The 26,457-nt window shown below is 39.4% G+C and overlaps 1 protein-coding gene and 1 pseudogene across 6 annotated transcripts in view; one reads left to right on the plus strand and one right to left on the minus strand.

Moving 5' to 3' along the window:
* Positions 1 to 26,457, plus strand: part of Dennd4a (DENN domain containing 4A) — a 108,681-nt gene that overhangs the window by 60,322 nt on the left and 21,902 nt on the right. For all 6 annotated transcript variants that reach the window (XM_057766252.1, XM_057766257.1, XM_057766254.1 and 3 more), the window contains 9 exons: positions 428 to 573; positions 10,005 to 10,138; positions 11,033 to 11,168; positions 11,462 to 11,668; positions 11,757 to 11,885; positions 12,306 to 12,447; positions 16,879 to 16,995; positions 22,247 to 22,378; positions 24,162 to 25,258. In XM_057766252.1, coding sequence (XP_057622235.1) covers positions 428 to 573; positions 10,005 to 10,138; positions 11,033 to 11,168; positions 11,462 to 11,668; positions 11,757 to 11,885; positions 12,306 to 12,447; positions 16,879 to 16,995; positions 22,247 to 22,378; positions 24,162 to 25,258 — 2,240 coding nt within the window. The remainder of the gene's footprint in view (positions 1 to 427; positions 574 to 10,004; positions 10,139 to 11,032; positions 11,169 to 11,461; positions 11,669 to 11,756; positions 11,886 to 12,305; positions 12,448 to 16,878; positions 16,996 to 22,246; positions 22,379 to 24,161; positions 25,259 to 26,457) is intronic.
* LOC130872408 (40S ribosomal protein S2-like) lies at positions 17,647 to 18,531 on the minus strand (annotated as a pseudogene).

Genomic DNA, 26,457 nt, shown 5'->3' on the forward strand with positions numbered 1-26,457 from the left:
AACCAGATGAGCAATTAGAAAGCAATAGAGTAAACAAATTTAGTTAAACTTTAAACTGTATATATACAGAGAGAGAGGGGGAGGGAAGGACGGAAGGAGAAAGAGAGAGGAGGAGGGAATGGGCAGAGAAAGCATTCACACAACATGCAAAATAGTGTACAAAAGTAGCAACTGCAGAAATTGAGACATGCTAGTTTAAGTTTAATCATCAAGACAGTGAGATAATTCTGGGTTAAAGCTTGAATTGTGTATGTCCCTTTTCTATTGCTTCTGCTGTTTCTTCTCCATTTATCAAGAGCTTAAATTCTGCTTTGTTTTCTGTAAGGTAATCAACAAAATGAGAATATAGATGACATTGTTGATCAAGTTTCTTATAGCAGAAAAATTTTCTGACTCTATTCTCACATTATCTATTTATATTGAATAGCTTTCTTAAGAAGCCGGGACCGATCACATCAAAAATTCTATAACATGATGACAAAAACACAAATGTTTATTCGCTTCATTGAGGAATGTTCTTTTGTCAGTGATAAAGATGCGAGCCTGGCTTTTTTTGATGATTGTGTAGATAAAGTAAGTAGTCTACTGTAGTTTACAGCTTATTTTGTATGATATACAGCTTATTTGTATAAATGTTATGTTATTGTTTCTATTTGTAGTTTGTAACAAAATCTAAAATAATTTTATTTTCATAATTGACCACTTACAATAAAAGTTTGGACAGCCTGCTAGATTACAGCACATACTTTTATTATCTTTATTTTATTTATTATTATTAATAGTGGTAGTAGCTGTGTATGTGTGCGCTCAAGTGTATGCATGCACACACATGTATAGAGTACAGAAAACAACTTTCAAGAGTCAATTCTCTTTTTCTATCATGGGTTCCAGAGATGGAATCAGGTTTTTGAGCTTGTGTGGTAATCACTTTTATCTGCTAAGCCATCTTTCTTAAAATATGCTTTATTAAGATTTCTTTTTTTAATTACTGATTGTGCACATGTGAGGGAGGTTGTATACATAAGTGCAGTGCCTGGAGAGGCCAGAAGAGGGCAATGGATCCCCTGGAATTGGAATTATAGACAGTTGTTTGCTGCCTCACCTAGATGCTGGGAATCAAATTCAAGTCCTCTGCAAAAGCAGTAAGTGCCTTTAACCACTGAGCCATCTCTCCAGCCCCAAGAGCATACTTCTTTTTTTTTAAAAAAACGAATCTTTTTTAAAAAATATTTATTTATCATGTATACAATATTCTGTCTGTGTGTATGCCTGAAGGCCAGAAGAGGGCGCCAGACCTCTTTACAGATGGTTGTGAGCCACCATGTGGTTGCTGGGAATTGAACTCAGGACCTTTGGAAGAGCAGGCAATGCTCTTAACCACTGAGCCATCTCTCCAGCCCAAGAGCATACTTCTTAAAGGGATTTTGTAGGAATTTTATTTTTAACAAGATTAAGGTTAGGTTCCTAACTCAGTCTTTGCACTTACAGAGTAGGACATTTTTCCAAGCCCATGAACCTCCAACATACTGAGATATCACATGCTAAGAGTAGAGGGCATTGCATAATAGATGTCCTGTAACTGTTTTTACATCGAGAGTGAATTTATACTTTATGTTAATCCTATTTTGAATTCATATATGAAAACTATCCATTTTCTGCTCTGTCCTTGTAATATTAGGTGAGATGGAGCTGGGTTCATGCTGGAAACAAAGGAAGCAGGAGAACAGTGCCCCTAATACAGGGTCTAATCTTAGGTAGGGTGAGAATAGTCGAGTTGCCTAGCATAGGCTCCTGAGTCCCATCCATGAGCAAAGATCTTGATATGGGACTCAGAACAAAGAGAAAACATCCTTCTTGGGGCAGTCAACTTAGGGTATCAACTTAACCAGGATAAGAAGAGTATGGTGGTGATGGTGGTGTGAATTTCAGGACCCTGTAAAGGGTCAACAAAATGGGGGTTGGGTATAGAATGGGATGGTAGACTTTGACTTGGATGAAGGAGATGGTGACATGGTAAGCATGAAATCCAGTATGTACAGGTTTGTCAGGTTAGGGTAAGGAAGTCATCTGCATGGGAGCAAAGCAGTGAAGAGGGGAAAATAATACATAAAGGTAGGAAGAATGTTCAAGTAAGTAAATGTGTTCAGAAGATGAAGATTCTCATGGCCGGGAAATTTACACATACAAACTTAGAAACAAAACAAACCCTGAATTTGGAAATAAACTATTGATTTTTCAATGAGAGACAAAGATACAAATAACTATAGGCAGAGTGCATGTATCTGTGTGCATATACATATATTCTGTAGCTGTGTATATTGGGAGAACCTGAGAACAGTCACACTTTAATAACAGTGTAGTATAATATGTACAGACATTGTCTTTTAGATATCAAAAGCCATCAGGACTATTTGGAGAAATGATTAGTTACAGATTCAAGGCAAAGAAAAGTCCAAGATAAACTCTAAGGTGTCCTGTAATAGGGAGTAAGAAATTACCCCAAGAATGATAAAGACTTATAAGACATGCACAGAACCCATTTGAAGGGGATACCACTGTCAAATTTGAGTCAATTCAAGCACCAAATGTTAGTAACAAATAATTAACCTGTTGAATAAATAGGAAATTAAAAATCTACACAAATAACATTGATAATTCAAAGTCTCATAAGAAGCAAGATCTAAACATAGTTCACTATACCTCCCTACAAAGGAAATATGAATTGAACTGTATAGTGGAAAAGCCTGGTAGACACCACATTAAAATTTAGTGATCAAAGTGGACATCATCAATAATGGAACACAATATCATGTACTCCTAAGAGATAATATTTTTGTTTCTTTTCCTGCTACTAGGATACTCTGACAAAAGCTACTTAAGGGATAATGGGGTTATTTTAGCTCACATTGTCATGTCAAGGAAGTTAAAGCATCAGGAGCTTGAGACAGTGCTCCATAGTCAGAAGACAAGAGCAATGAATGTATGCATGTGGTTCTCAGCTTGCTTTCTCTTCTGCAGTCCAGCATCCTCTGCCTAAGGAACGGTGCCACCCATAGTGGTATGGGTCTTCCCATCTTAGTTAACTGAGATAACTACCCACAGACATAACTAGAGGCCGATCTTTCAGATGATTCTAGATTCTGTTAAGTTGAAAGTTGACACTAACCATCACAATTCCATCTTCTGTCGATTTGTGAGCCACCCACTGGGGTCCTGGGAATTGAACGCCTGTCCTCTGCAAAAACAGGAAGTGCAGTTACCTGATGAGCCATCTCTCTCCAGCCTCATTTTTCAGTATTTTAATAAATATTTTAAGCATATCTTATAAAAAAAGTATTGACAGAAATAGGATGGCATGGCTGTAAGTTTTTCTCTAGACCCCTTTTTACAGAAATAATTGTGTGCACATTAAGGGAGAGAGATTTCGCATATGGTACCAGGTCTCCACTGGTCATATGTGTGTACTTCCTTTTTTTTTTTTTTTTTTTTTTTTGGTTTTTCGAGACAGGGTTTCTCTGTGGTTTTGGAGCCTGTCCTGGAACTAGCTCTTGTAGACCAGGCTGGTCTCGAACTCACAGAGATCCGCCTGCCTCTGCCTCCCGAGTGCTGGGATTAAAGGCGTGCGCCACCACCGCCCGGCTACTTCCTTTATGAACAATGACATGCATCTGTATATTCCCATGCCAAGCTAACTGAACCATATGGGACCAAGTTAGTGGCCAGGGCTTAGCTAATAACATGCAGTAGTGAATAAGCTCATTAATCCACTTGGGGACTCTGAACTACTTTGCAAAACTCCAGTTAACAATCTAAAAGGGAGAACTTTTATTTTTTGAAAAAGAATTGTTTTCTTTTTGACCCATTCACTGTATTTTATTCACAAGTCTGTGTTTTAAACTTACACTGTAATGTCACATTGTCTATGGTTACTTACTAATATTGTAAGCTGTACAAGACTTGTAATTTTACTCCCTTTCTTAGAACATCTTATTCTAAGGAGATATCCTAGTACTGGTAGTTAAAACTTTAAATTTTCTAGCGTTTTCTGTAGGTCACTTAAGATTTATGTGATGTGAGTCGCTGTGATGGGTTATTTAACAATTTCTTTTGAAATATAAGTTCTGAAGTGCTGAAGAGACGGTTCAGCAATTAAGAGCACTTGATTCTCTTACAGAGGACCTGAGTTTACATTTTCACATGCTTTTTTGTTAACCTATTTTAAAAGTCTCAATCGTAGGAAAGATTTCTTATGTACATACATTAAACTAATATACTTAAAGATTTTTCTAACTAAGCAAGAAATCAAAGCTGAGAACTATAATGGGGTGTAGCTGAGTAGCAGAGTTCAGCAAAAACAAACTAACAAAAATCCCGAGAATTAGCATGATAAAATATAGTTTTTGTATTTGTTTTGTTATAATTCAAGGGACACTTTATTGGCGAAAAAGCACAAGTCCTAGTGTATTACTAAGCTTCATGTGTAGTTGGAGCAGAGGTTAGTTGTCTCTGGTGTTATAGAGCAGAACTCCCACCCCAGTAGGAACACTAGCATAAAAATTCAATAAATACTTTTAATCTGCATTCATTTTCAGAGTGTCATACATATACTTTGAGAATAATCATTTATGTGGAGGCTGTTCCTTAGTTGGATACATTTGAGCTCTTTTTTAAGTGAACAAGTCCTTTTACCTTTGGAAGCATAACTATGGAAAATAAATAAATTAGATACGTATCCTCCATCAACCATGCTTGTGCTTGAATGCAAATCAGACATACTCCTCTTTTTTTTTTGTTATTTTTTTTTATTCTTTTTTAATTAAAATTTCCACCTGCTCCCCATTTCCCATTTCCCTCTCCCTCCTCCCACACATTGCCCCCTCCCCCCACACCCCTCCCCCATCCCCACTCCTCTTCTCCTCCCCCCAGTCCATTCCCCCTCCCTCTCGATACTGAAGAGCAGTCCAAATTCCCTGCCCTACAGGAAGACCAAGGTCCTCACACTTCCATCCAGGCCCAGGAAGGTGAGCATCCAAACAGGCTAAGCTCCCACAAAGCCAGTTCATGTATTAGGATCGAAACCTAGTGCCATTGTCCCTGGCTTCTCATCAGCCTTCATTGTCCGCCATGTTCAGAGAGTCCAGTTTCAACCCATGCTTATTCAGTCCCAGTCCAGCTGGCCTTGGAGAGCTCCCAATAGATCAGTTCCACTGTCACAGTGGGTGGGTGCACGCCTCATGGTCCTGATTTCCTTGCTCATGTTCTCCCTCCCTCTGCTCCTCATTTGGACCTTAAGAGCTCAGACCGTTGCTCCAAATTGGGTCTCTGTCTCTCTCTCGATCTATCGCCAGATGATCCAAACTGAAAACATGTAACTCGCTTTTGAAATAAAAAATGAGTAATGTTGAATAGAAATAATAGAAACACATATAAGAGTTATTTGCGCGGCCTGGCAGTGGTGGCGCACGCCTTTAATCCCAGCACACAGGAGGCAGAGACAGGTGGATCTCTGTGAGTTCGAGGCCAGCCTGGTCTAGAAGAGCTAGTTCCAGGACAGGAACCAAAAGCTACAGAGAAAACCTGTCTCGAAAATCAAAAAAAAAAAAAAAAAAAAAAAAGAGTTATTTGTATTTTATTTATGACTAATTTAAGAGCCATATGTCCTTGTTCTTCACACAATTAATTTTAAATCCATAGTCTGTTCCTGTAGGAAGGTACTTAGCCAAGGTCAGCGTTTAACAGTCAGCTAAGATGCTTTTCTTGGTTTTTCAAGTTCTCATTTACAGTGTTTTCTGAGCATACCAACATCTTCTGGAAGAATTATTAAAGAGACTATGAAAATTCCTTAATTTTGTCCTACCATGGGGTGTTGGATTTTTTTTCTCTCAATTGAGGCCGATATCACTGTACTTTCCAAAGACAAAGAGAGATGTCCAGCTGAAGAATATAGGATTTATGGCATTGCTATATTTACAATACAATGCAATTTTAAATGTATAAAGGAAATTTTTGCACATTTAATGTCTTACCAAGGTATTGAATCTATAGGTCCAAGTTTTAAACTGTATTTGATTTTGTAATGCTAAGAAATACAGAAACAAATTATTTTACTTTCCTTGAAGTGAACAATTGCTTCACTTTTGTCTTCTGTTACTAATTTATCTAGAAACTTACAAAGAATGAAACACTGTTTCAGTACATCAAGTTATGCATTTAAGTGTTAAAAATTCTTGCTGGAACATTCCATTTTAATTGTTTTAATATGACCTGACTGTCTTCTAGTCTGTCATCTATAATTTTCCCCCTCCAGCACCTTGGTAATTGTATTAACATCTCACTGGAGTTGTATGGCCTGCTTTCAACTCCTGTATAGTAACTACCTCCTTGGTATATTTCCTTGTCTGGTGACACCTGTCTGTAAAGACCTTCTCCTCTACTACTTGATGGCTAACTTGGTTGAATCAGTATTTTGAAATTCATTCATTGCTACATTGTCTTTTACTGCCCTGTGAGATACTGGCAAGAAGTCTAATACTGTCTTGTTTTCTAGATCTTTGTGTCTGATCTCTCTGTCTATCAGGGTGCCTCTAAGTTCCATGATATCTTGGAATTTTAGGGAATGTTGGAATAAGACATTTCTTTTTTTTAATATATTTATTTATTTATTATGTATACAATATTCTGTCTGTCTGTATGCCTGCAGGCCAGAAGAGGGCACCAGACCTCTTTACAGATGGTTGTGAGCCACCATGTGGTTGCTGGGAATTGAACTCAGGACCTTTGGAAGAGCAGGCAATGCTCTTAACCTCTGAGCCATCTCACCAGCCCAAGACATTTCTTTATTCAGTGAATTGGATGGGTGTAGATACTTTTAACTTAGGAATTCACCTCCTTCACTTCTAGAATTTTTTCTTTACTTCCATCCTGCCCCATTTCTCTGTCTCTCTCTCTCTCTGTCTCTCTCTCTCTGTGTGTGTCTCTCTCTGTCTGTCTGTCTGTCACTACCTAGCCCAATCTTCTTTTTTTTCCTCAATTTAATATATTTATTGATTATTTGGGAATTTTACATAATGCGTCCCAATCCCACCTATACCCCATCCTTGTAACTCCCCCCCCAAAAAAAAGAAGAAAAAAGAAAATATACCAAGTCCAATTTGGTCATAACTACACAGTGACCAGCCCCTTATAAGAAAGCTGAGTCCTTCCCCATCCCATCCCTGATGCTCTTAATTTTTCCCTCTTCGTCTCACTTTCTGTCTTTCTACTTTAAGAAAAAGAGAGATTATGGTATAGTTATATCATTTTCCCCTTCCCATTCCTCCTAACTCTCCCGTGTATATCCCCTGCTTTCTTTCAAATTCATGTCCCCTTTTCTTTAGTGGTGGTGGTGGTGTTTGTGTATTCCTAAATACATAGTTACAGCCTGCTCAGTCCATATAATATCAGTTGTATATGCGTGCTTTCAGGGCTGTCTATTTGGTACTGGATAAGTGATCAGTGCTCTTCCCTAGGTAAGACTATTTCTCCTGCTCTCAACTTTTCCTTCGTTGCCTGTAGTTCTTTGTCTAGGGTTGGGATCTTGTGAGCATCCCGCTTCCACTTTCTCATGTCAAAAACACCAATTTTGGTGTTGACCTTTTTCTGGTCATGTTTAGAAAGCCATGTTGGTGAGATTCCATTCATGGGTAACAGCTTCTGACATTTCTAGGAGACATAGTCTCACAACAAGCTCTCTGTTCCTCTGGCCTGTACAGTTTTCCCGCCAACTCTTCCATGATGATCTCTGAGCCTTAGGTGCAGAAGCTGCACTGTAGATGTATCAGTGAGCTTCACAACTTGGCATTTTGATCAGTTGTGGTTTTCTGTAATGGTCTCCATCTGTTACAAAGAGAGGTTTCTGTTATGGGGGTAGAAACTTTACTTATCTGTGAGTGTGAGGTAGAAGGTAGTTAGGGATTATGCTGGATAATAATGTGGAGGTTGCAGGTCCTCTTTCTAGGTCCATGACTTCACCAGTTCTGTATAGCTGACTAGGTTTCCAGTACTAGGCACAATTTCCCTGTTTGAGGGTCTTAACTACAATTAAAAAGCTGTTGGTTACTGCTAAGATACACTTGCAACTATTGCACCCTTTGTGTGTAGGTATCACAGCTGCATGACTCCACATCTGTCTTTTACTTAGCTGCTGGAAATCTAAACTCGGTTCTTCACATTTGTGTGACAGGCAGTTTACCCACTGAGCTCTCTCCCTAGCTCACATACAGCACTTTTTAGTATTGACAGCTGAAGTGCTGTAGAACTCAACAGTTTGTATTTAGACATTCCCCTGCTTCCTTTCTCTAGTGCCAGATCAGTGTTTGAACCCCAGCTCTGCTATTGTTTCCCTCCAATTAATTTTGTCTTGATTTTTTTTTTTTTTTTTACTTCTAACCGCCTTATTGTCATTCTGGTAGGATTTTTAAGAATCCATGAAGGTATTATATTTGTTTTATTCAGGCAGAAAGCCATGTAATTGTTATTTTCATTATCAGTAACTGTACTTCATCCAGTGAATTTACTCTCCTCGATCTGCCTATTGTTTGACGTGTGCATTACTTCTAGTTACTTACTGTTGTAAACATACAAAAACATCCTTAGTATTGGTAGGTGTTTTTTTGTTTTTTTTTTTTGTAGGTGTTTTTTTTAACATATTGATTTTTTTCTAAAATAAAAATACAGTAGAAATGCTTGAACAGATCTTCTTTTCTAAAAATTAATATACCAGGCTGGGTTTGTAACTTAGTTGTAGATTGCGTGTCTACTATAGTAAGTCTCTGGCTCAGTCCTCAGCACCTCCAAAACAAGCAAACCAATGTTGAGTGCTAGTATTCATCTAGCTTTTTATATTCATTGTATCCATGCTGGTGTCAGCATAGAAGCCTCCTCTCCAAGCTACAGAAAGAAGTCCAAAGACAATTTTATTAGATCTTAGGAGAAAAAAAATAAGAGCAAGCAATCTGTAAATCTTGGCCGCTGTTGAGGCACGTGGAAAAGAGAGAAAGCCATGCCTTGTGAGCTGGGATCTGGGAAAGGTGGTGTGTTCAGAGAAGACAGAACTTCCGGAGAGTAAAAAAGACTAGATTGTCAGGGAAAGCATGCCTAGGATTTTGATATCCAAAAGAAAATGATAGAAAAATTAAAGTTATATTTTCTGAGTTAGAACTCAGAAAGCAGGCAGGCTCCGCAGTGCTTCCATATGGAAAGCCCTATCCACAGTAGCCTAAAAGTCTTTGACAAGCTCAAGCCTTTTTTATACCAACAGATTTTTAAGTATCCTCCAACAACATGGAAATAAGTGGTTGCTCTAACAATAATTACTTTGAATTTTTCAAATACCAAATAACACATAGCACTAATACTCATTATTTTAAATGGAAAATAAACAATATAGAAAATAATATAAATTAATTGCTTTAGTGGTACTATCAGTCACATTTTAACATTTTGATAATTGTGGGTTTTGGTTTACAAAAGAATATATAACAAATAGTACTATCAAGATGACTGAGCAGGTTAAGGCACTGTTTTGTTTTTAGAGATAGGTTTTCTTTGTGTAATAGCCCTGTCTATCCTGGCACTCTCTTTGTAGAACAGGTTGACCTCGAACTCAGAGATCCACCTGCTCCTATCCCTGAGTGCTGAGATTGAAGGTGTGCATCACCACACCTAGCTCTAAGGCACTTTTTAAAAAGTTATTTAGGGGCTGAAAAGATGGCTCAGAGGTTAAGAGAATTGACTGCTGTTCCAGAGGTACTAAGTTCAATTCTTAGCAACCACATGATGGCTCATAGCCATTTATGGTGAGATCTGGTGCCCATAACACTATATACATAATAAATAAATTAAAAAACAAAAAATAGTTATTTAGTAGGCATTGATGGAAATGATGCATTTAATTAATTATTCCCCTATGGATGAATTCTTGCCTTATCTATGTGGCCTTTAAATATATTTTTAAATTCCTTCAGGTGGATATGGACAAGAGTGGTGAAGTTCGGCTTATAGAACTGGACTCATCTTTCAAAAGTGAACATACTGTCTTTGTGACACCACCCGAGATCCCCCATCTACCCAATGGTGAAGAGCCCCCATTACAGTACAGGTATTCAATAACACAGTGTATGAGAATGGCAGAGGAGCAGTCCATCGACTGTGACATAGCATTCTAAGGACTGTAGTACTTTCAAAAATACAAACGTAACAGATAGGCAAGCCCATCCCCCATCCATTATTAAGTTTTGCAGCACAGACAGAAAAAATAAAATTTTTTATAAGCTTGGATAGTATTTAAGTATCCCTATCAATACTGCTTAAATTAGTAGATCAGACAATACTCACATGTAGCACTTTTATTATTTTTGATTTTTACTTTGTACTAAAACCAATTTTCTCATTCCTACCCCTTCTTTATTGCCACATACACATTGGTTAATATAACTGATATACAAGGATTATAAATTATTAAGATAATAATTATTAAAATTATAAATGTAATTCACGTCCATTATTTGTTCCCTTAGTTTGTATGATACAAATTTTAAACTATTCATTTTTTGTTGAATTTTTATTTTAAGATATGAAATTTCAGAATTGTTGACATTTACCATTGTTAATTTAGAAATTTTGTAAGAGACTCTGAGAGATTGATATAGACTTAAGTGATGCATTATCTCTGCATTCAAGTCTAGTGGGGAAGAAAGAAAAGTCCTGAGCACAGCAAAACAAGAGCTGTGAGGGAGGTAGATGTTATTTTAAGTGATATATACATTTATTTTTTACCTGAAATTGTATTTCCTTTTATATTTTAATTTTGGCTTCAAAAAATAATTCTGTGTTTATAAAAATATTAATAAAAATAGCAGAATTATTTGTTGAATATATCTTATCTGATAGAGAAATAGTTAAGTTCTAAGTTATTAAGTTATTTGGTCATAGTTCTTCTAGCTAGTAGCAATCGGTCTGTGGTTGAAAAGCAATTTCTTCTTCTCTGAAACAGCTATAATGGATTTCCAGTTCTCAGAAACAATTTATTTGAGAGGCCTGAAGGATTTCTACAAGCAAGAAAGAACAAGCTGCCTTCAAAACCCAGCAGTCCTAGTAGCCCTTCTCCCATGTTCAGAAGAACAAAGCAGGTGCTTTAAAAACTGTGTTCCTCGTGTATTCAAGTAGACAGGGAGTAACCTGATGCTCATCCTCCCTTGATAATCTTTACTACCCAGACATAACCCTCAGCAGATGACAAGGCGCTTTATGCACTTGGAATATAGTTCATAGTAAATCTGACCTAAAACTTTATTTTTATATATGATACAAATTCAAGAGGAGATTTAAAAATGTATTATTTATAGTCAAGTTTTACAAAGGCATGTGATTTTCTGTGATCACTATTCATTTAAATAAGGATGCTACTTGGATTTCTTTCTAGGAAATCAAATCAGCCCATAAGATTGCGAAGAGGTATTCTTCTATCCCTCAGATGTGGTCTAGGTGTCTGCTGCGTCACTGTTACGGATTGTGGTTTATTTGTCTCCCAGCTTATGTGAAGGTTTGTCATTCCAAAGTCAGGGCTCTGAAAACAGCGTATGATGTGCTTAAAAAAATGCAACTGAAGAAGATGGATCCACCCGATGAGGTGATAACATGTGTTCCCAAATGTGTTGTTTTATTTTAGATGTCTGTGCATAAGAGTGTTTCTGTACATCTCTCAACTTGTGTTGCAGGTGTGCTACCGAATTCTCATGCAGCTCTGTGGACAGTATGACCAGCCAGTGCTTGCAGTTCGAGTGCTTTTTGAAATGCAGAAAGCTGGTATTGACCCCAATGCAATCACTTATGGGTATTACAATAAGGTAATTATTTTGATTTAATGGGGAACAGTACTGTTTTCTCATTGCACAACATTAATTTAGTGCCAAAATTAGGGGCTATTTGGTATTTGTTTTAGAATATTCAGAAGATATTTCATAAATTAAGACATTTTTGTTTTCTATCCTTTAAATCTACTTTTTTTTTTTTTTTTTTTTTTTTTTTTTTTGGTTTTTCGAGACAGGGTTTCTCTGTAGCTTTGGTGCCTGTCCTGGAACTAGCTCTGTAGACCAGGCTGGCCTCGAACTCACAGAGATCCGCCTGCTCTGCCTCCCGAGTGCTGGGATTAAAGGCGTGCGCCACCACCGCCCGGCTACTTTTGTCTTCTTTAGCTTGACTCAGAAGCCAGTGTATGTTGAATTCTAAAAACTGTTTTACTAATTATATATTTTTTAAATGAATAGGCTGTTTTGGAAAGTACATGGCCTTCAAGAAGTCGCAGTGGCTATTTTCTTTGGACAAAAGTAAGAAATGTTGTTTTAGGAGTCGCACAGTTCAAAAGAGCTTTGAAGAAACATCCACACTTACCACAGAGAGCTCTCTCAGGTAATTAAAGGGTGATAAAGTATGCACATGGTTTGCTTTTGGTCATAATTTATTATAACCTAATTGGTTATAGCTTATATTTTTAGAGAATTTTAAGTGCTTTAAAATGCTGATTATTTTCTGGGCTCTGCTGCCAGTTAGGAAAGTTTATTAAAAGTACTGTTAATGCACAGAAGTGTTCTGGATCCAGGTTGTGTTAGAGCTGCAGTGTTTGCTAATGTGTAATGAGCTACATGGGAGGGGAGTCAAACCATTCCCGCTCCATGTTGAAACTTACACACAGCCTTGTGTTCATTTCATGTAGTGTCTGTGATGTGCCTCTGACTTAATATGACCTATCACATGAGGTCAGCTGTGGAATTTTCCTTGTGGTGCCATGTTGGTACATAAAAAGTTTTAGGTTTCAGGTTTTCAGGTTAAAGAAATCCTCCCTGTATTAGACAACTCTTCCCATTTTAGGAAACGCCAGATTCTTCTTTCTCCAGTTATTAAATTGTCCAACTTAATGGTCATTAGAAGCTCACAGTAGATGCTCTGTTGTAGTTGTATTTTGCTGCGTGTGGCACTTTTCATGTTGGCTCCATAGCAGATTATTATCTTTAACAACAAACTCTGAAGAGTCACTTTGGTACCTCTTTGAGTAGTAAAATGCTATCGAACTGGGTTCTTAAGCAGATGACAGTGACCTGATGCTATTAGTTATGGTAGCACGGATAGTGGTAATGCAACACACGTTGTGGAGCAGGCACCTTTCAATACGGGTTTAATCAAAGTATCCAAAGATCTGCTACTGATGATGATATAGTACCAGTCTGTTCTGCTTCTGTATACATATATTATAGTACATTTTAAAAACTAGGTTTGCTAGTTTATGTTTTTAGTTTGTTTTCAATGACATATTTAACTGTCACTTTTTGATTTTTCTATTAGGCACTTGACATTAAATTTAATTGCTATATGTTGCTCTCGTCATTTTTCATTTGAGAGGTTGCAAAGTACTCAGTTCAAGTATTTAGTGCATGGGAATCCAGTTAAATCTAGGTAGCTACAAAATTCTTCACCATTTTAGAGATGCCTCTTTTTTTAAGGCAAGCATCAAATCCATATATCCTGGGAAGGGCTCTACTAGTGAGTTGTACTCACAGCCTCTTGCCTTGCTATTTTCTTGGACATATTTTCTTTTTAAGAAATTCTGGGGGCTGGAGAGATGACTCAGCAGTTAAGAGCATTGCCTGCTCTTCCAAAGGTCCTGAGTTCAATTCCCAGCAACCACATGGTGGCTCACAACCATCTGTAATGAGGTCTGGTGCCCTCTCCTGGCCTGCAGGGATACACACAGACAGAACATTGTATACATAATAAATAAACAAATAAATATTTAAATATATATATATATAAGAAAAGAAAAAGAAATCCTGGCCAGGCAGTGGTGGCGCATGCGTTTAATCCCAGCACTCAGGAGGCCGAGGCAGGTGGATCTCTGTGAGTTCGAGACCAGCCTAATCTACAAGATCTAGTTCTAGGACAGGCTCCAAAGCTACAGAGAAACCCTGTCTCAAAAAGAAAAAAAAAAATTCTGTGTTTCTGAGTCAACAGTATTACACTAGCATCAGTTTCCTCATTTAACATTGTGCTATGGTCATGCAGGGAATGGTTAGAAGAAACCAGCAAAGGGCCCCACCAAGAACTTTCTGTAAAATTTTTTGCAAGTTTCGAATCAAACTTTTTGTTTTCTTTTGTTTTTCAAGACAGTTTCTCTATGTAACTCTGGCAGTCAGAGAACTCATTGTGTAGATCAAACTGGCCTCAAATTCACAGAGATCCATCTACTTCTGCCCCCTAGTGCTAGGATTAGAGGTGTGTACTACCACCACCTGGCAAATCAAACTTTTTAAAAAAAAAAGTTTAAATTTAAATGCAGAAGTCCTAGCAGTGACTATGACACTACTTACATTAAAATAAGGACTTGTGCTTAAAGGCAGCCCTGTGGTTCTGTGAGTGAAGATGACAACCCGACTTCCATCCCCAGCATCCACGTGGAAAACCTAGTCCTGCAAGTTGTCCTCTGACCTCCACTTGCCTGGAGGTACACGAATGCACACGCACACACATAAAACACAAATAAATCATTTTACATAAGCAGTAAAGCATTAGTATAAAACACACTAAATTACTTGTGTAATTCTGACTTTTCATTATTTAAAAAATCCACATGAGTTTTAGTATAGTATGAACATGAACTTCTAATGGGCATAAACTTCAAAAAAATTTGAAGGATGCTGTTTCTGCAGATGGCAACATCATTTCAGACTCTTTCATTTTACGCCAATGTTAAGACTAATAAATATAAGCTGATTGTGCCAAAATGTAGTGCACTGACCCTCCAGAGCTGGTTTTGTTCTTGATCGTGCCCTGTGAATTTAATCAGTTGTGGAAGTTGTCCTTGGGCCCAGTTTTTTAAAAATATAGAGATCTTCTGTTTGGTTTAGTGCACTTTTCCTAAAAGACTGGCCCAGAATAGTGTGGAATCTAACAAAAATATCTTTAAATTTTCCTATTTGTGATTTCTTTGGGATTGAGTCCTTAAAGTTTCATTAGGCAAAACAAATTCAGATTAATAACAAAGACATGGTAGTAAGTGCTTAGTGATATTCAATATAACCTCTTTAGAGTTCTTTACAAGTTTAAAGACATGGTAGTAAGTGCTCAGTGATATTCAATATAACCTCTTTAGAGTTCTTTACAAGTTTAAAGACATGGTAGTAAGTGCTCAGTGATAGTCAATATAACCTCTTTAGAGTTCTTTACAAGTCTGATAAACATAGGTTTATGTTTTATAACTCTGAGAATTGGATGGTCATACAAAAACTTACTTAAAATCTCAGAACTCTGGCTTTGATGCTAATCTAATGGGAACAGTTTAGTAAGAATGTCAAAGAGAATCTGTTTGACAAAACAAAATATTAAAGATTTTCTTTTACCACTGTAACTTCTGCTCCTCCTCTTCTTCTTCTTCCTCTTCCTCTTCTTCTTCCTCTTCTTTTTGACAGGGTTTCTCTGTATGGACCTGGCTGTCATGGGACTTACTCTGTAGACCAGAGATCCACCTGCTTCTGCTTCTCAAGTGCTGGGATTAAAGATGTGTGCCACCAACACCTGGCTTCTGCTTTTCTTAAGAATAAGTTTTTGTTTTGGTGGAGTTTGAGGGGAGTTGTTTGTTTTTGAGACAGGGTCTCTACAGAACCCTGACTTTCCTGGAACTCACTATGATACCAGGGTGCCTGCCTCCTGAGTGCTGAGTTTAAAGGCATGTGCCACCAAGCCTGGCATCCTGAGAAATTTTAACACATTGTTTTTTCCTCATTCCTATATATTTGTACTTAGGTACAGTTCTATAATTATTCAGTTGAGTTTTGAGAAAAATTACCTTTCAATGAAGTTAAAGGAACCAGATTTTGTGGCAGAGCCATTAGACTTTGAGTTTCAGTGACCTACGTGTGCATGTTTGCAAAGCTCTCTTCTCCATTGCTTAAATTACCACTCAGACCAGACATGGTGGCACATACATTTACCCCAAGCACTCAGGAGGCAGAGGCAGGTAGATCTGTTCAAGGGCTGTCTGGTCTACATAGTAAGTTCCAGACCAGTCAGGGCTACATGAGACCCTAAACTTAAAAAGATGACTCAGGCCAGGCGGTGGTGGCACACGGGTTTAATCCCAGCCCTCTGGAGGCAGAGGCAGGTGGATCTCTGTGAGTTCAAGGTCAGCCTGTTCTACAGAGCATGTTCAGGGAAAGGCTCCAAAGCTGCAGAGAAACTGTCTCCAAAAACAAACAAAAGACAACTTAGACTTTTATCTAGAAAGATGGTGGACTGGAGTGAAGATTAACTAGTTTGTCTGGTTTGGGTACCCACAAAGTAAATATTTATTTGACTATAATGTGAAACCCAAAGTAAATTATTTAGTAATTTTCCTTCCTTACATTAATGGAGGTGGGTGTTTGGTAGCTAACCCAATAAGGAAATCCAAACACTAATGTGTAGTAGGCACCTCATTCTAGTTGGTTTTACCAAAGAAACTTGTGATAGGTGTTGTGGAGATTGGCCAGCAGGCCTCTCAATGTAAGTTGGTGCTCCATCCATGGGATGTCACCACTCACTTCCTGTACAGTATGCTGTCATAGTCCCTACCTCATCTCCCCACCCCATCCCACCCTCGGCAGACAACATTAAGGCCCCTATTGGGGTCTGTTATTCAAGACAGTAGCCAGGAGCCATCTTGAATGGACATCTTGTTCATTCAAGGTGTTATGTTGACCTAGGGACTTTTACAGTTGACCAGTTTTCTGTCTGATCATTAAATTTGTTTAGGATACAATCTCAAAAAAGTTTATGATAAGTAGTATAGTATTTGTTTCTGTTTTTGCTCAGGTGGTCGGTCTGATCTTGGATATAATTCATTATCTAAGGACGATGTTAGAAGAGAGGGTACATCTGCTGAAGACATTCAAGGGGAAAAAGACAAAAAAGGGAGTGATTCTAGTTCCTGTAGGTATTGATTGTGAAGTTGATATTATGTAAAATTGTGAACTTATTTGCATAAAAATACAAATAACTTTAAGTATTAAAGTACTAGTTTTACTGCCTATCTTCCTGTTCTAATTATCTTTTTTTCTCATTGATCCCTCTTTGCAACCTAATATTTTCACCCATAAACTGGGCAGGAAATGTGCATGCTGTGTAACTCATGTTAAAATTCTCATAGTAGAAATGTCTTTTAAAAAGAAATTCTTTTTCTGAGAATTACTACTACCTGCCTTAGTTAGGTCTGCTGTTGCTGTGATGAAACACCATGACCAAAAGCTACTTGGGGAGAATATTTGGCTTACATTTCCCAGACATAGTTCATTGAGGGAAGCCAAGAGAGAAACTCAAACCGGGTGGGAACCTGGAGGCAGAAGTGATACGGAGGCTGTGTAAAAGTGTCGCTAACTGCCTTGCTCCTCATGACTTCTCAGGTTGGTTTCTTATAGAACCCAGGCCACCAACCCAGGGATGCCCCCACCCATAACAGGCTGGACTATTCTTCATCTATTACTAATTAAGAAAATGCCCTATGGGCTTACCTACAGCTGATCTTTTTTTTTTTTTTTTTTTAAACAGACTTAATTCACTTTTATTTTCCTTGTATAAAAACCCTTATGTGGTGGCCACAGCTGGAGCCTGGGTCCTCTGAACAGAGACTCTGGTGTGGGTTTTCACAAGATGGTCAGTGAATTCCTGATAAGGAGACTTGGTGAACACAGTCTCTTTCCAGAGGTCGGGGGTCAGGTAGCTGTAGGTCTTAGAGATAGCATCAAAGGTGGCCTTGGCAAAGTTGCCCAGGGTGGCAGTGCAGCCCCTGGCTGATGTGCAGCAGTCATCAATGCCAGCCATCAGCAGCAGCTTCTTGGGCACAGGAGCAGAGACTATGCCAGTCCCTCTGGGGGCAGGGATGAGACGCACCAGCACAGAACCACAGCGGCCTGTCACTTTGCAAGGAACAGTGTGGGGCTTGCCAATCTTGTTCCCCCAGTAGCCTCTCCGCACAGGGACAATGGAAAGCTTGGCCAAGATGGCCCCTCGGATGGCAGTGGCTACCTCCTTGGAGCACTTGACACCGAGACCTACGTGACCATTGTAGTCCCCAATAGCGACAAAAGCCTTGAACCTGGTCCGCTGGCCTGCCCTAGTCTGCTTCTGCACGATAGGGCATGATCTTAAGAACCTCATCCTTTAGGGAAGCTCCCAGGAAAGTGTCAATAATCTCAGACTCATTAATGGGCAGGGAGAACAGGTAGATCTCCTCTAGGGACTTGATTTTCATGTCCTTAACCAGGCGGCCCAGCTTGGTGACGGGAATCCACTCCTTGTCTTCAGCTTTACCTCCGCAAGCCCCGCGGCCTCGTCCTCGGCCACGGCCTCTACCACGGCCGCGGCCCCCCTCAGACCGCTGCCGAATCCTCGTCGGAAGCCGCCACGGCCTCCTAATCCTGGGCCCCCGGGTCCTCCGGGCCCTCCCGCTGCACCTGCGTCATCCGCCATTTGGTGTTTCCAGAAGAAGAAGAAGCCCTACAGCTGATCTTATGGAGAAATTTTCTCAGTTGTGGCTCCCTCTTCTCTGATGGCTCTAGCTTGTGTCAAATTAACACAAAACTAGCTAGCATGTGCCGTTAATCCCAGCACTTGGGAGGCAGAGACAGGGGGATCTCTGTGAGTTCAAGGCCAGCCTAGTCTGAAGGCAAAGGCGTAAGTCACAAACAAATCCCACACCAGTTTGGAATTATGATTAATAGAATGGTTATTTAAAGGGGAAAAAACTTACAGATCACCGTCCCAGACAACAGCCCTCTGTACAATCAGGAAGGGAGTCTAGTCGCTGGAAGCGGAGCAGGAAGTAAGAGAGAGTGAGGAGGGAAGTGGCCGCTTTTTTAAAGGGAGAGAGACCACACCCCAATGGGCTGGTATCTCAGCGGCTATTGGCTGGAGGAGCCGAAGGACCTCTTGCAACACTAGTCTACAAGAGCTAGTGCCAGGACAGGCTCCAAAGCTACAGAGAAACCTTGTCTCAAAAAGAAAAAGCAACTAGCCAGCACAATACTAATAGGTTTTCTGTGCCGCCCCCCTCCCCCGCCATAATAGGTTTTTCTGACAATGCAGTAAGCCAGATCAAGCCAAATTGAAAAAGTATAAGAACAGTTTTATTTGAGCAAAGCAACTCTCAGGTGGATTCTCTAGTCCCAGAGATGGAGACAGGAGAAGCTGCACATCTGGACTAACTCGGGAGATTATATAGCCTGTAGGCAAGAGGTGATGAAGTGTCCTCTACAAGCTGGGTTTGTGCCCAAGTGTGGTCAAAATCTGACTGCTTTAGGTGGGGACTTTGATGGCTGGCAACTTCAGGGGAGGAGCTGCCCAGAATTCAGAACTGGGCTTTTTGGCGACTTTCCTTTGTTTTGAGCCTCCCTGAGTGGGTGGGGTTTGGAGAGAGACAAGAATGGGGCTTCCAGACCATACAGGGGCGAGTTGGAGGTTCCAACTAGACAAATACCTTTAAAGGTTGTTGGTGAATTGTGATTTATATCTCCTTTTCTTCCCAATCCGAAATCTGTCTTTTACAACCAAAGAGAAAATATGAAATTCTCTATGGGCCTTATATATGACCAGTTCTTAGTAATTAGACCTACACTTGATGACTTTTAAGTGAAATGATTTGTGGTTGGCAAGTGTGTAGAGAAGCAGTTAGTATATTCTTTTTTTATATATAAAAGAAAATATTTCATTGTGGCTGGCTTACGGTTTGGAGGTTTAATCCATTATCATTATAACAGGAAGCATGGTGGTGTTCAGGCAGACATGGTTCTGGAGAAGTAGCTGAGATGTGCATTTCAAGAGTGAAGATCTAGCCCTGCTGTGGGACAAAAATAGAGACATCAGATCCTTAAATGTCATTTGTTTGCTTAATTTACTTTGTTGGAGATCTGTTTCAGTCTTTTTTTTTTAATTATTGAAAAAATTTCTGCCTCCTCCCAGCCTCCCATTTCCCTCCCCCTCCCCCCACTCCTCTCCTCCTCCCTCCACTCCTCTCCCCCTCCCTCCACTCCTCTCCCCCTCCCTCTCCTGTCCTAAGAGCAGTCAGGGTTCCTTGCCCTGTGAGAAGTCCAAGGTCCTCCCCGCTCCATCCAGGTCTAGGAAGGTGAACATCCAAACAGGCTAGGCTCCCACAAAGCCAGTTCTTGCAGTAAGATCAAAACCCAGTGCCATTGTCCTTGGCTTCTCATCAGCCCTCATTGTCTGCCATGTTCAGAGAGTCCGGTTTTATCCCATGCTTTTTCAGTCCCAGTCCAGCTGGCCTTGGTGAGCTCCCAATAGATCAGCCCCACTGTCTCAGTGGGTGGGTGCACCCCTCATAGTCCTGACTTCCTTGCTCATGTTCTCCCTCCTTCTGCTCCTCATTTGGACCTTGGGAGTTCAGTCCAGTGCTCCAGTGTGGGTCTCTGTCTCTATCTCCATCCATCACCAGATGAAGGTTCTATGGTGATATACAAGATATTCATCAGTATGGCTATAGGATAGGGCCATTTCAGGTTCCCTCTCTTCAGCTGCCCAAGGAACTAACTGGGGACATCTCCCTGGACACCTGGGAGCCCCTCTAGAGTCAAGTCTCTTGCCAACCCTAAGATCGCTCCCTTAATTAGGATATATACTTCCTTGCTCCCATATCCACCCTTCCTTTATCCCAACCATCCCATTCCCCCAATCTCCCCCCATCCTCCCCTTCTTACTTTTCTCTCCCCATTTCCCCTAACCCCCATCCCACCCCACCCCCAAGTTCCCAATTTTTGCCCGGCAATCTTGTCTACTTCCCATATCCAGGAGGATATCTATATGTTTTTCTTTGGGTTCACCTTCTTATTTAGCTTCTCTAGGATCACAAATTATAGGCTCAATGTCCTTTATTTAAGGCTAGAAACCAATTATGAGTGAGTACATCCCATGTTCATCTTTTTGGGTCTGGGTTACCTCACTCAGGATAGTGTTTTCTATTTCCATCTATTTGCATGCAAAATTTAAGATATTGTTTCTTACTGCTGAGTAGTACTCTAATATGTATATATTCCATACTTTCTTCATCCATTCTTCCATTGAATGGCATCTAGGTTGTTTCCAGGTTCTGGCTATTACAAATAATGCTGCTATGAACATAGTTGAACAAATGCTTTTGTAATATGATAGGGCATCTCTTGGGTATATTCCCAAGAGTGGTATTGCTGGGTCCTGGGGTAGGTTGATCCTGAATTTCCTGAGAAACCGCCACACTGATTTCCAAAGTGGTTGCACAACATGGATGAGTGTACCCCTTACTCCACAACCTCTCCAGTAAAGGCTATCATTGGTGTTTTTGATTTTAGCCATTCTGACAGGTGTAAGATGGTATCTCAAAGTTGTTTTGATTTGCATTTCCCTGATCGCTTAGGAGGTTGAGCATGACCTTAAGTGTCTTTTGGCCATTTGAACTTCTTCTGTTGATAATTCTCTGTTCAGTTCAGTGCCCCATTAATTAATTGGCTTAATTAGCATTTTAAAGTCTAGTTTCTTGAGTTCTTTGTATATTTTGGAGATCAGACCTTTGTCTGTTGCGGGGTTGGTGAAGATCTTCTCCCAGTCAGTAGGTTGCCTTTTTGTCTTAGTGACAGTGTCCTTTGCTTTACAGAAGCTTCTCAGTTTCAGGAGGTCCCATTTATTCAGTGTTGCCCTTAATGTCTGTGCTGCTGGGGTTATATGGAGGAAGTGATCTCTTGTGCCCATATGTTGTAGAGTACTTCCCACTTTCTCTTCTATCAGGTTCATTGTGTTTAGATTGATATTGAGGTCTTTGATCCATTTGGACTTGAGTTTTCTGCATGGTGATAGATATGGATCTATTTTCATTCTTCTACAGGTTGAAATTCAGTTATGCCAGCACCATTTGTTGAAAATGCTTTCTTTCTTCCATTGTATACTTTTAGTTCCTTTATTGAAAATCAGGTGTTCATAGGATTGAGGGTTAAAATCTGGGTCTTCTATTCGATTCCATTGGTCGACTTCTCTGTTTTTATGCCAATACCAAGCTGTTTTCAATACTGTAGCTTTGTAATAGAGTTAGTATATTCTTATCACCAGTTTTCATTTTGAAATAGGTAAGAGTAAAGGCTTCTCTTCATACATTCTGCAACATATATGTTTAATTTTGCTAACATTTTTATTTTTGTCTTTATAGTGTCAGAGAATGAGAGTACAAAAGGAAGTGCTGATTGCCTTCCTACTCTCAGCTACCAAAGTTCTTCAACTATAGTTCGCCTCAGTGGTGCAGATAACAACAGTGCTGATAAAATAGCTGGAGAATCTGAGGGTAAGTTAAATAGTACACATTGGCTGCATGTAGAATGATTATATCTGTGTCTACTAAATATATATATTTTAAATGTTGTAAAATTATGTTTTATTTTATTTTGCATATATGCTACAGCAATGTGTATAGGTCAGGAAACAACTTATGGAAGACTGTTCTCTGTACCTTCTGAGTCCCTGGGATTGAACTCAGGTAGTCAGATTTGATGGCAGATATTCTTACTCACTGAGCCACCTCACTGGTCTCAGTGAATACGTATTTTTTAAATATTTTAATGCACTAGAATTATCTATTAGAATATATTTGGGTGCCCTCTCCTAGTAAACTTAGGACCTTAGGTTTTGTGTTTTATAATGTCTTTGTTCAAACCTTTATTATAACAAGGAATAAGGGCACACCTGTAGTCTCAGTGCTGCCCTTTGAGTTTGTACTATTAGGACTTTCAGAAGGGATGGTAAAATAAAAATGGGGGGAATAGTGAATCCGAGAGAACCACACACCTAGCTTATTTCTTTTTTTTTTTTTTGGTTTTTCGAGACAGGGTTTCTCTGTGGTTTTGGAGCCTGTCCTGGAACTAGCTCTTGTAGACCAGGCTGGTCTCGAACTCACAGAGATCCGCCTGCCTCTGCCTCCCAAGTGCTGGGATTAAAGGCGTGCACCACCACTGCCCGGCACCTAGCTTATTTCTAAATGAATCATATACTTTATAGTCTAATGTAGCTTGTGACTATTTAGAAACAAAATAGATAAGTCTTTCAGATAGTTTAAGAAACTAATACCCTTGGCCCTGGTGGCACACGCCTTTAATCCTAACTCTTGGGAGACTGGAGCAAGTGAGTTCTGGTCCACCTGGTCTACATAGCATACTTCAGACAGCCCAGGCTACTTGCTGAGACAGTATCTCCAAAAAAAAAAAAAAAGAAAGAAAGAAAGAAAGAGAAAAGAAAAGGAAATGAAAGAAAAGAAAACCAAAAATCAGTGTTTTTCTTCTTAAAATAATTTCATATTTGCAATACACTAAATACACTAATCACTGATTTAAAGCAAAGGTAAAATTTCTTAATCTACATGTATAGTCAAAAAAGGATTTGGAGTTTTAAAAATAATTTTTACTTGTAGATAAAATTAATATGGTTACCATAGGTTTGATTTGATGTTTGGGGGCTTGTTTTGCATTTTAATAAAAAGATGGCTTAGACTTTCACGTTATTCCAGCATCACTACAATTGTACAGCTTTAACTTAACTTAGTGTAAATTTATTTCTGTTAAAATGTAAATCTTAAGGGCTGGAGAGATGGCTCAGAGCATAAGAGCACTGACTGTTCTTCCAGAGGTCCTGAGTTCAATCCCCAGCAACCACTTGGTGGCTCACAACCATCTGTAAAGATATCTGGTGCCCTCTTCTGGAAGTATACATGCAAGTAGAACACTGTATATGTAACAAATAAATAAATCTTTTAAAAAATGTAAATCTTAATTGGTAAGTTTTTTTAAGCAGTACATTCTAATGGCTAGAAGCATAGCCTTTCTCATTAGACAAATCTGAACTGTTACTTAAGAACTTTGTCTAGTTTATCTCTCTGCACGTCTGTTTTATCTACTCTGAGTGTTGGAATGTTTATAGCAACAATAGCAGTAAACTGCCTAAAGTGGGACCTGCTGAGTATCAGGCAGCCAGTGAGCACTTGCTGTTATCATCCCCATTACTATTATTTTAATATTTAGGATGACATATTTGCACGGTACATTTTCATGACTGAAAACACATTTCTTGTTTTTCAGAAAGTACACCTGAGCTGCTCTTAATGCCGTCTCCTGAGAATACAAATGAAACACAAACCATGCAAAGTAGATGCTTCAGGAGACGACATAAAAGTGATGATGAATCTCATTTGCAGCAGCAAACAGCCTGGGGAAATAGGAACCGTAATCTTAGTGGTGGGGTTCTGATGGGATTTATGCTGAATAGAATTAACCAGGAAACAAACCCTGGAGATATGGTTGAAAAATTAGGAGCTGATGCAAAAATTCTTTCAAATGTTATCTCAAAAAGCACAAGACCAAATAGTCTTGATATAGGAAAGCCACCTGTAAAATCAAAAAGAGACAGCCTAGAAAAGGAATCTAGTGACGATGACACACCTTTTGATGTTTCTAACTGCTTGGATAAAGTGGATTCTCCTGTTATTTTTGACTTAGAAGATTTAGACACTGAAGCAGATGGATCTAAAGTGGGATGTGTCGCTACACAAAATCCCAAGAGGCTCCAGCGTATGAACAGCAGCTTTTCAGTAAAACCTTCTGAAAAAACAGATGTTGTAACAGGATTTGACCCTCTCTCTCTCTTGGTTGCTGAGACTGAACAGCAGCAGAAGGTGGAAGAAGAAGAGGAAGAAGATGATAGCAAAAGCATTTCAACACCATCTGCTAGGCGCAATTTAGCTGAAGAAATTGAGATGTATATGAATAACATGAGCAGTCCTTTGACAAGCCGAACACCAAGCATTGATTTACAACGAGCATGTGATGATAAGTTAGCTAATAAGAAAAGTCCAACATTGGTCAAGGCCTGCAGAAGATCAAGCCTCCCTCCAAATTCTCCTAGGCCAGTGAGACTTACCAAATCTAAGAGTTATACGAAAAGTGAGGAAAGACCAAGGGATCGACTGTGGTCTTCACCAGCCTTCTCACCCACTTGTCCATTTAGGGAAGGATCTCAAGAAACATTAGCCCATTCATCACCTTCATTTAACTTAGATACACTGCTGGTACCTAAACTAGATGTTCTAAGGCACACTGTGTTCTCTGCGGGGAAAGGAGTTGCAGAGAAAGCAAGCAAATGGTACTCAAGGTTCACCACGTATACCACATCATCAAAGGTAGGTTTGTTGGTATTTACTGCTTTTCTTTTCTTAAGCTGCCTCTACCATTACCATTACTGAAAACTTATTTATTAAGATTTATTTTAATTAACATGCTTGTGTATGTGCCTGTGTGAGTTCATGTGAACCATCTATGTGCAAGTATCTGCAGAGTCCAGGAGAGAGTATAGGAGTCCTAGGAACTGTAGTTGTGAGCTGCCATGTAGATGCTGGAACCAAACCCAGGTCCTCTGCAAGAGCAGTAAGTGTTGTTAAACACTGAGTCATCTCTCTAGTCCCAAGACGTTGTTGTTGTTGTTGTTGTTGTTGTTGTTGTTGTTGTTGTCAACATGGAACATTTCCCTGTTATATGAAAGATCTAAATTTCAGTATTTCCTTCAGAATGTACCTTTTTCTCAGTGTCCAATATGTTTCTAACCAGGCCTATGCTATCTCTTCCTGATTAGGATGAAGTAACTTGTGTTTCTCCCAAGAGCAAAAATGTAGATGAAGTATAGAAAGTATGTGTTTATAATCAGAGAACTGTCACAATTAGAGAACAGAAAGGCAAGATTCTAGAAAGAGAATTATAGGAAGGAACTAAAGCAATAGTCATTTCTCCCAGAAGGCTTTTTTTACTAATTGTGAGCATCAAGCATAAAGTTTCCATCTTTAAGAGGAGAGGGGAGAAATGAGGAGAGGAAGGGGACACAAAATTTAAAACTTGAGGGCTTCAAGTACCCAGAAGGTTTTGTCACCTGACCAGTGCTGCCACTTGACCCATGCCATTCAGGGTCCACTTAGGTCTGTTATGTTCAGTTTATCCAGTGGCGTAGTCACATCTCTCACCATAAGGTGTGGCACAAGAGGTTCAGCAACAAAGCTCTTCCCATGATCCTCTGTCTCCATCTTGTGTCTAACAGTATTAGAGAAAGGCATGTCTTCTGGGTCTCTCCATCATCATGTATTAGGTTTTAAACAGGAAGTTCATTCCGGCACTCCAATTTTATTCAGCCTTAAAATCCCTTCACCAATACTAAGCCAAAGGATATCAGGGATCTCCAATTCCTTCTAAACAGGCCATCTTTTGACAAATTCTTTAGCCAATCATTCAAACTTCAGCACCTTTCTTAACTGTTCAAGCTTTCATACTAAACCTAGAGTCTCTAATCAATGGGTCCCTACTGATAAACTCAGCCTAATCCTGTCTTTAGGTT

The sequence above is a fragment of the Chionomys nivalis genome, chromosome 4 (assembly GCF_950005125.1).
Source record: "Chionomys nivalis chromosome 4, mChiNiv1.1, whole genome shotgun sequence".
Taxonomy (NCBI): Eukaryota; Metazoa; Chordata; class Mammalia; order Rodentia; family Cricetidae; genus Chionomys; species Chionomys nivalis.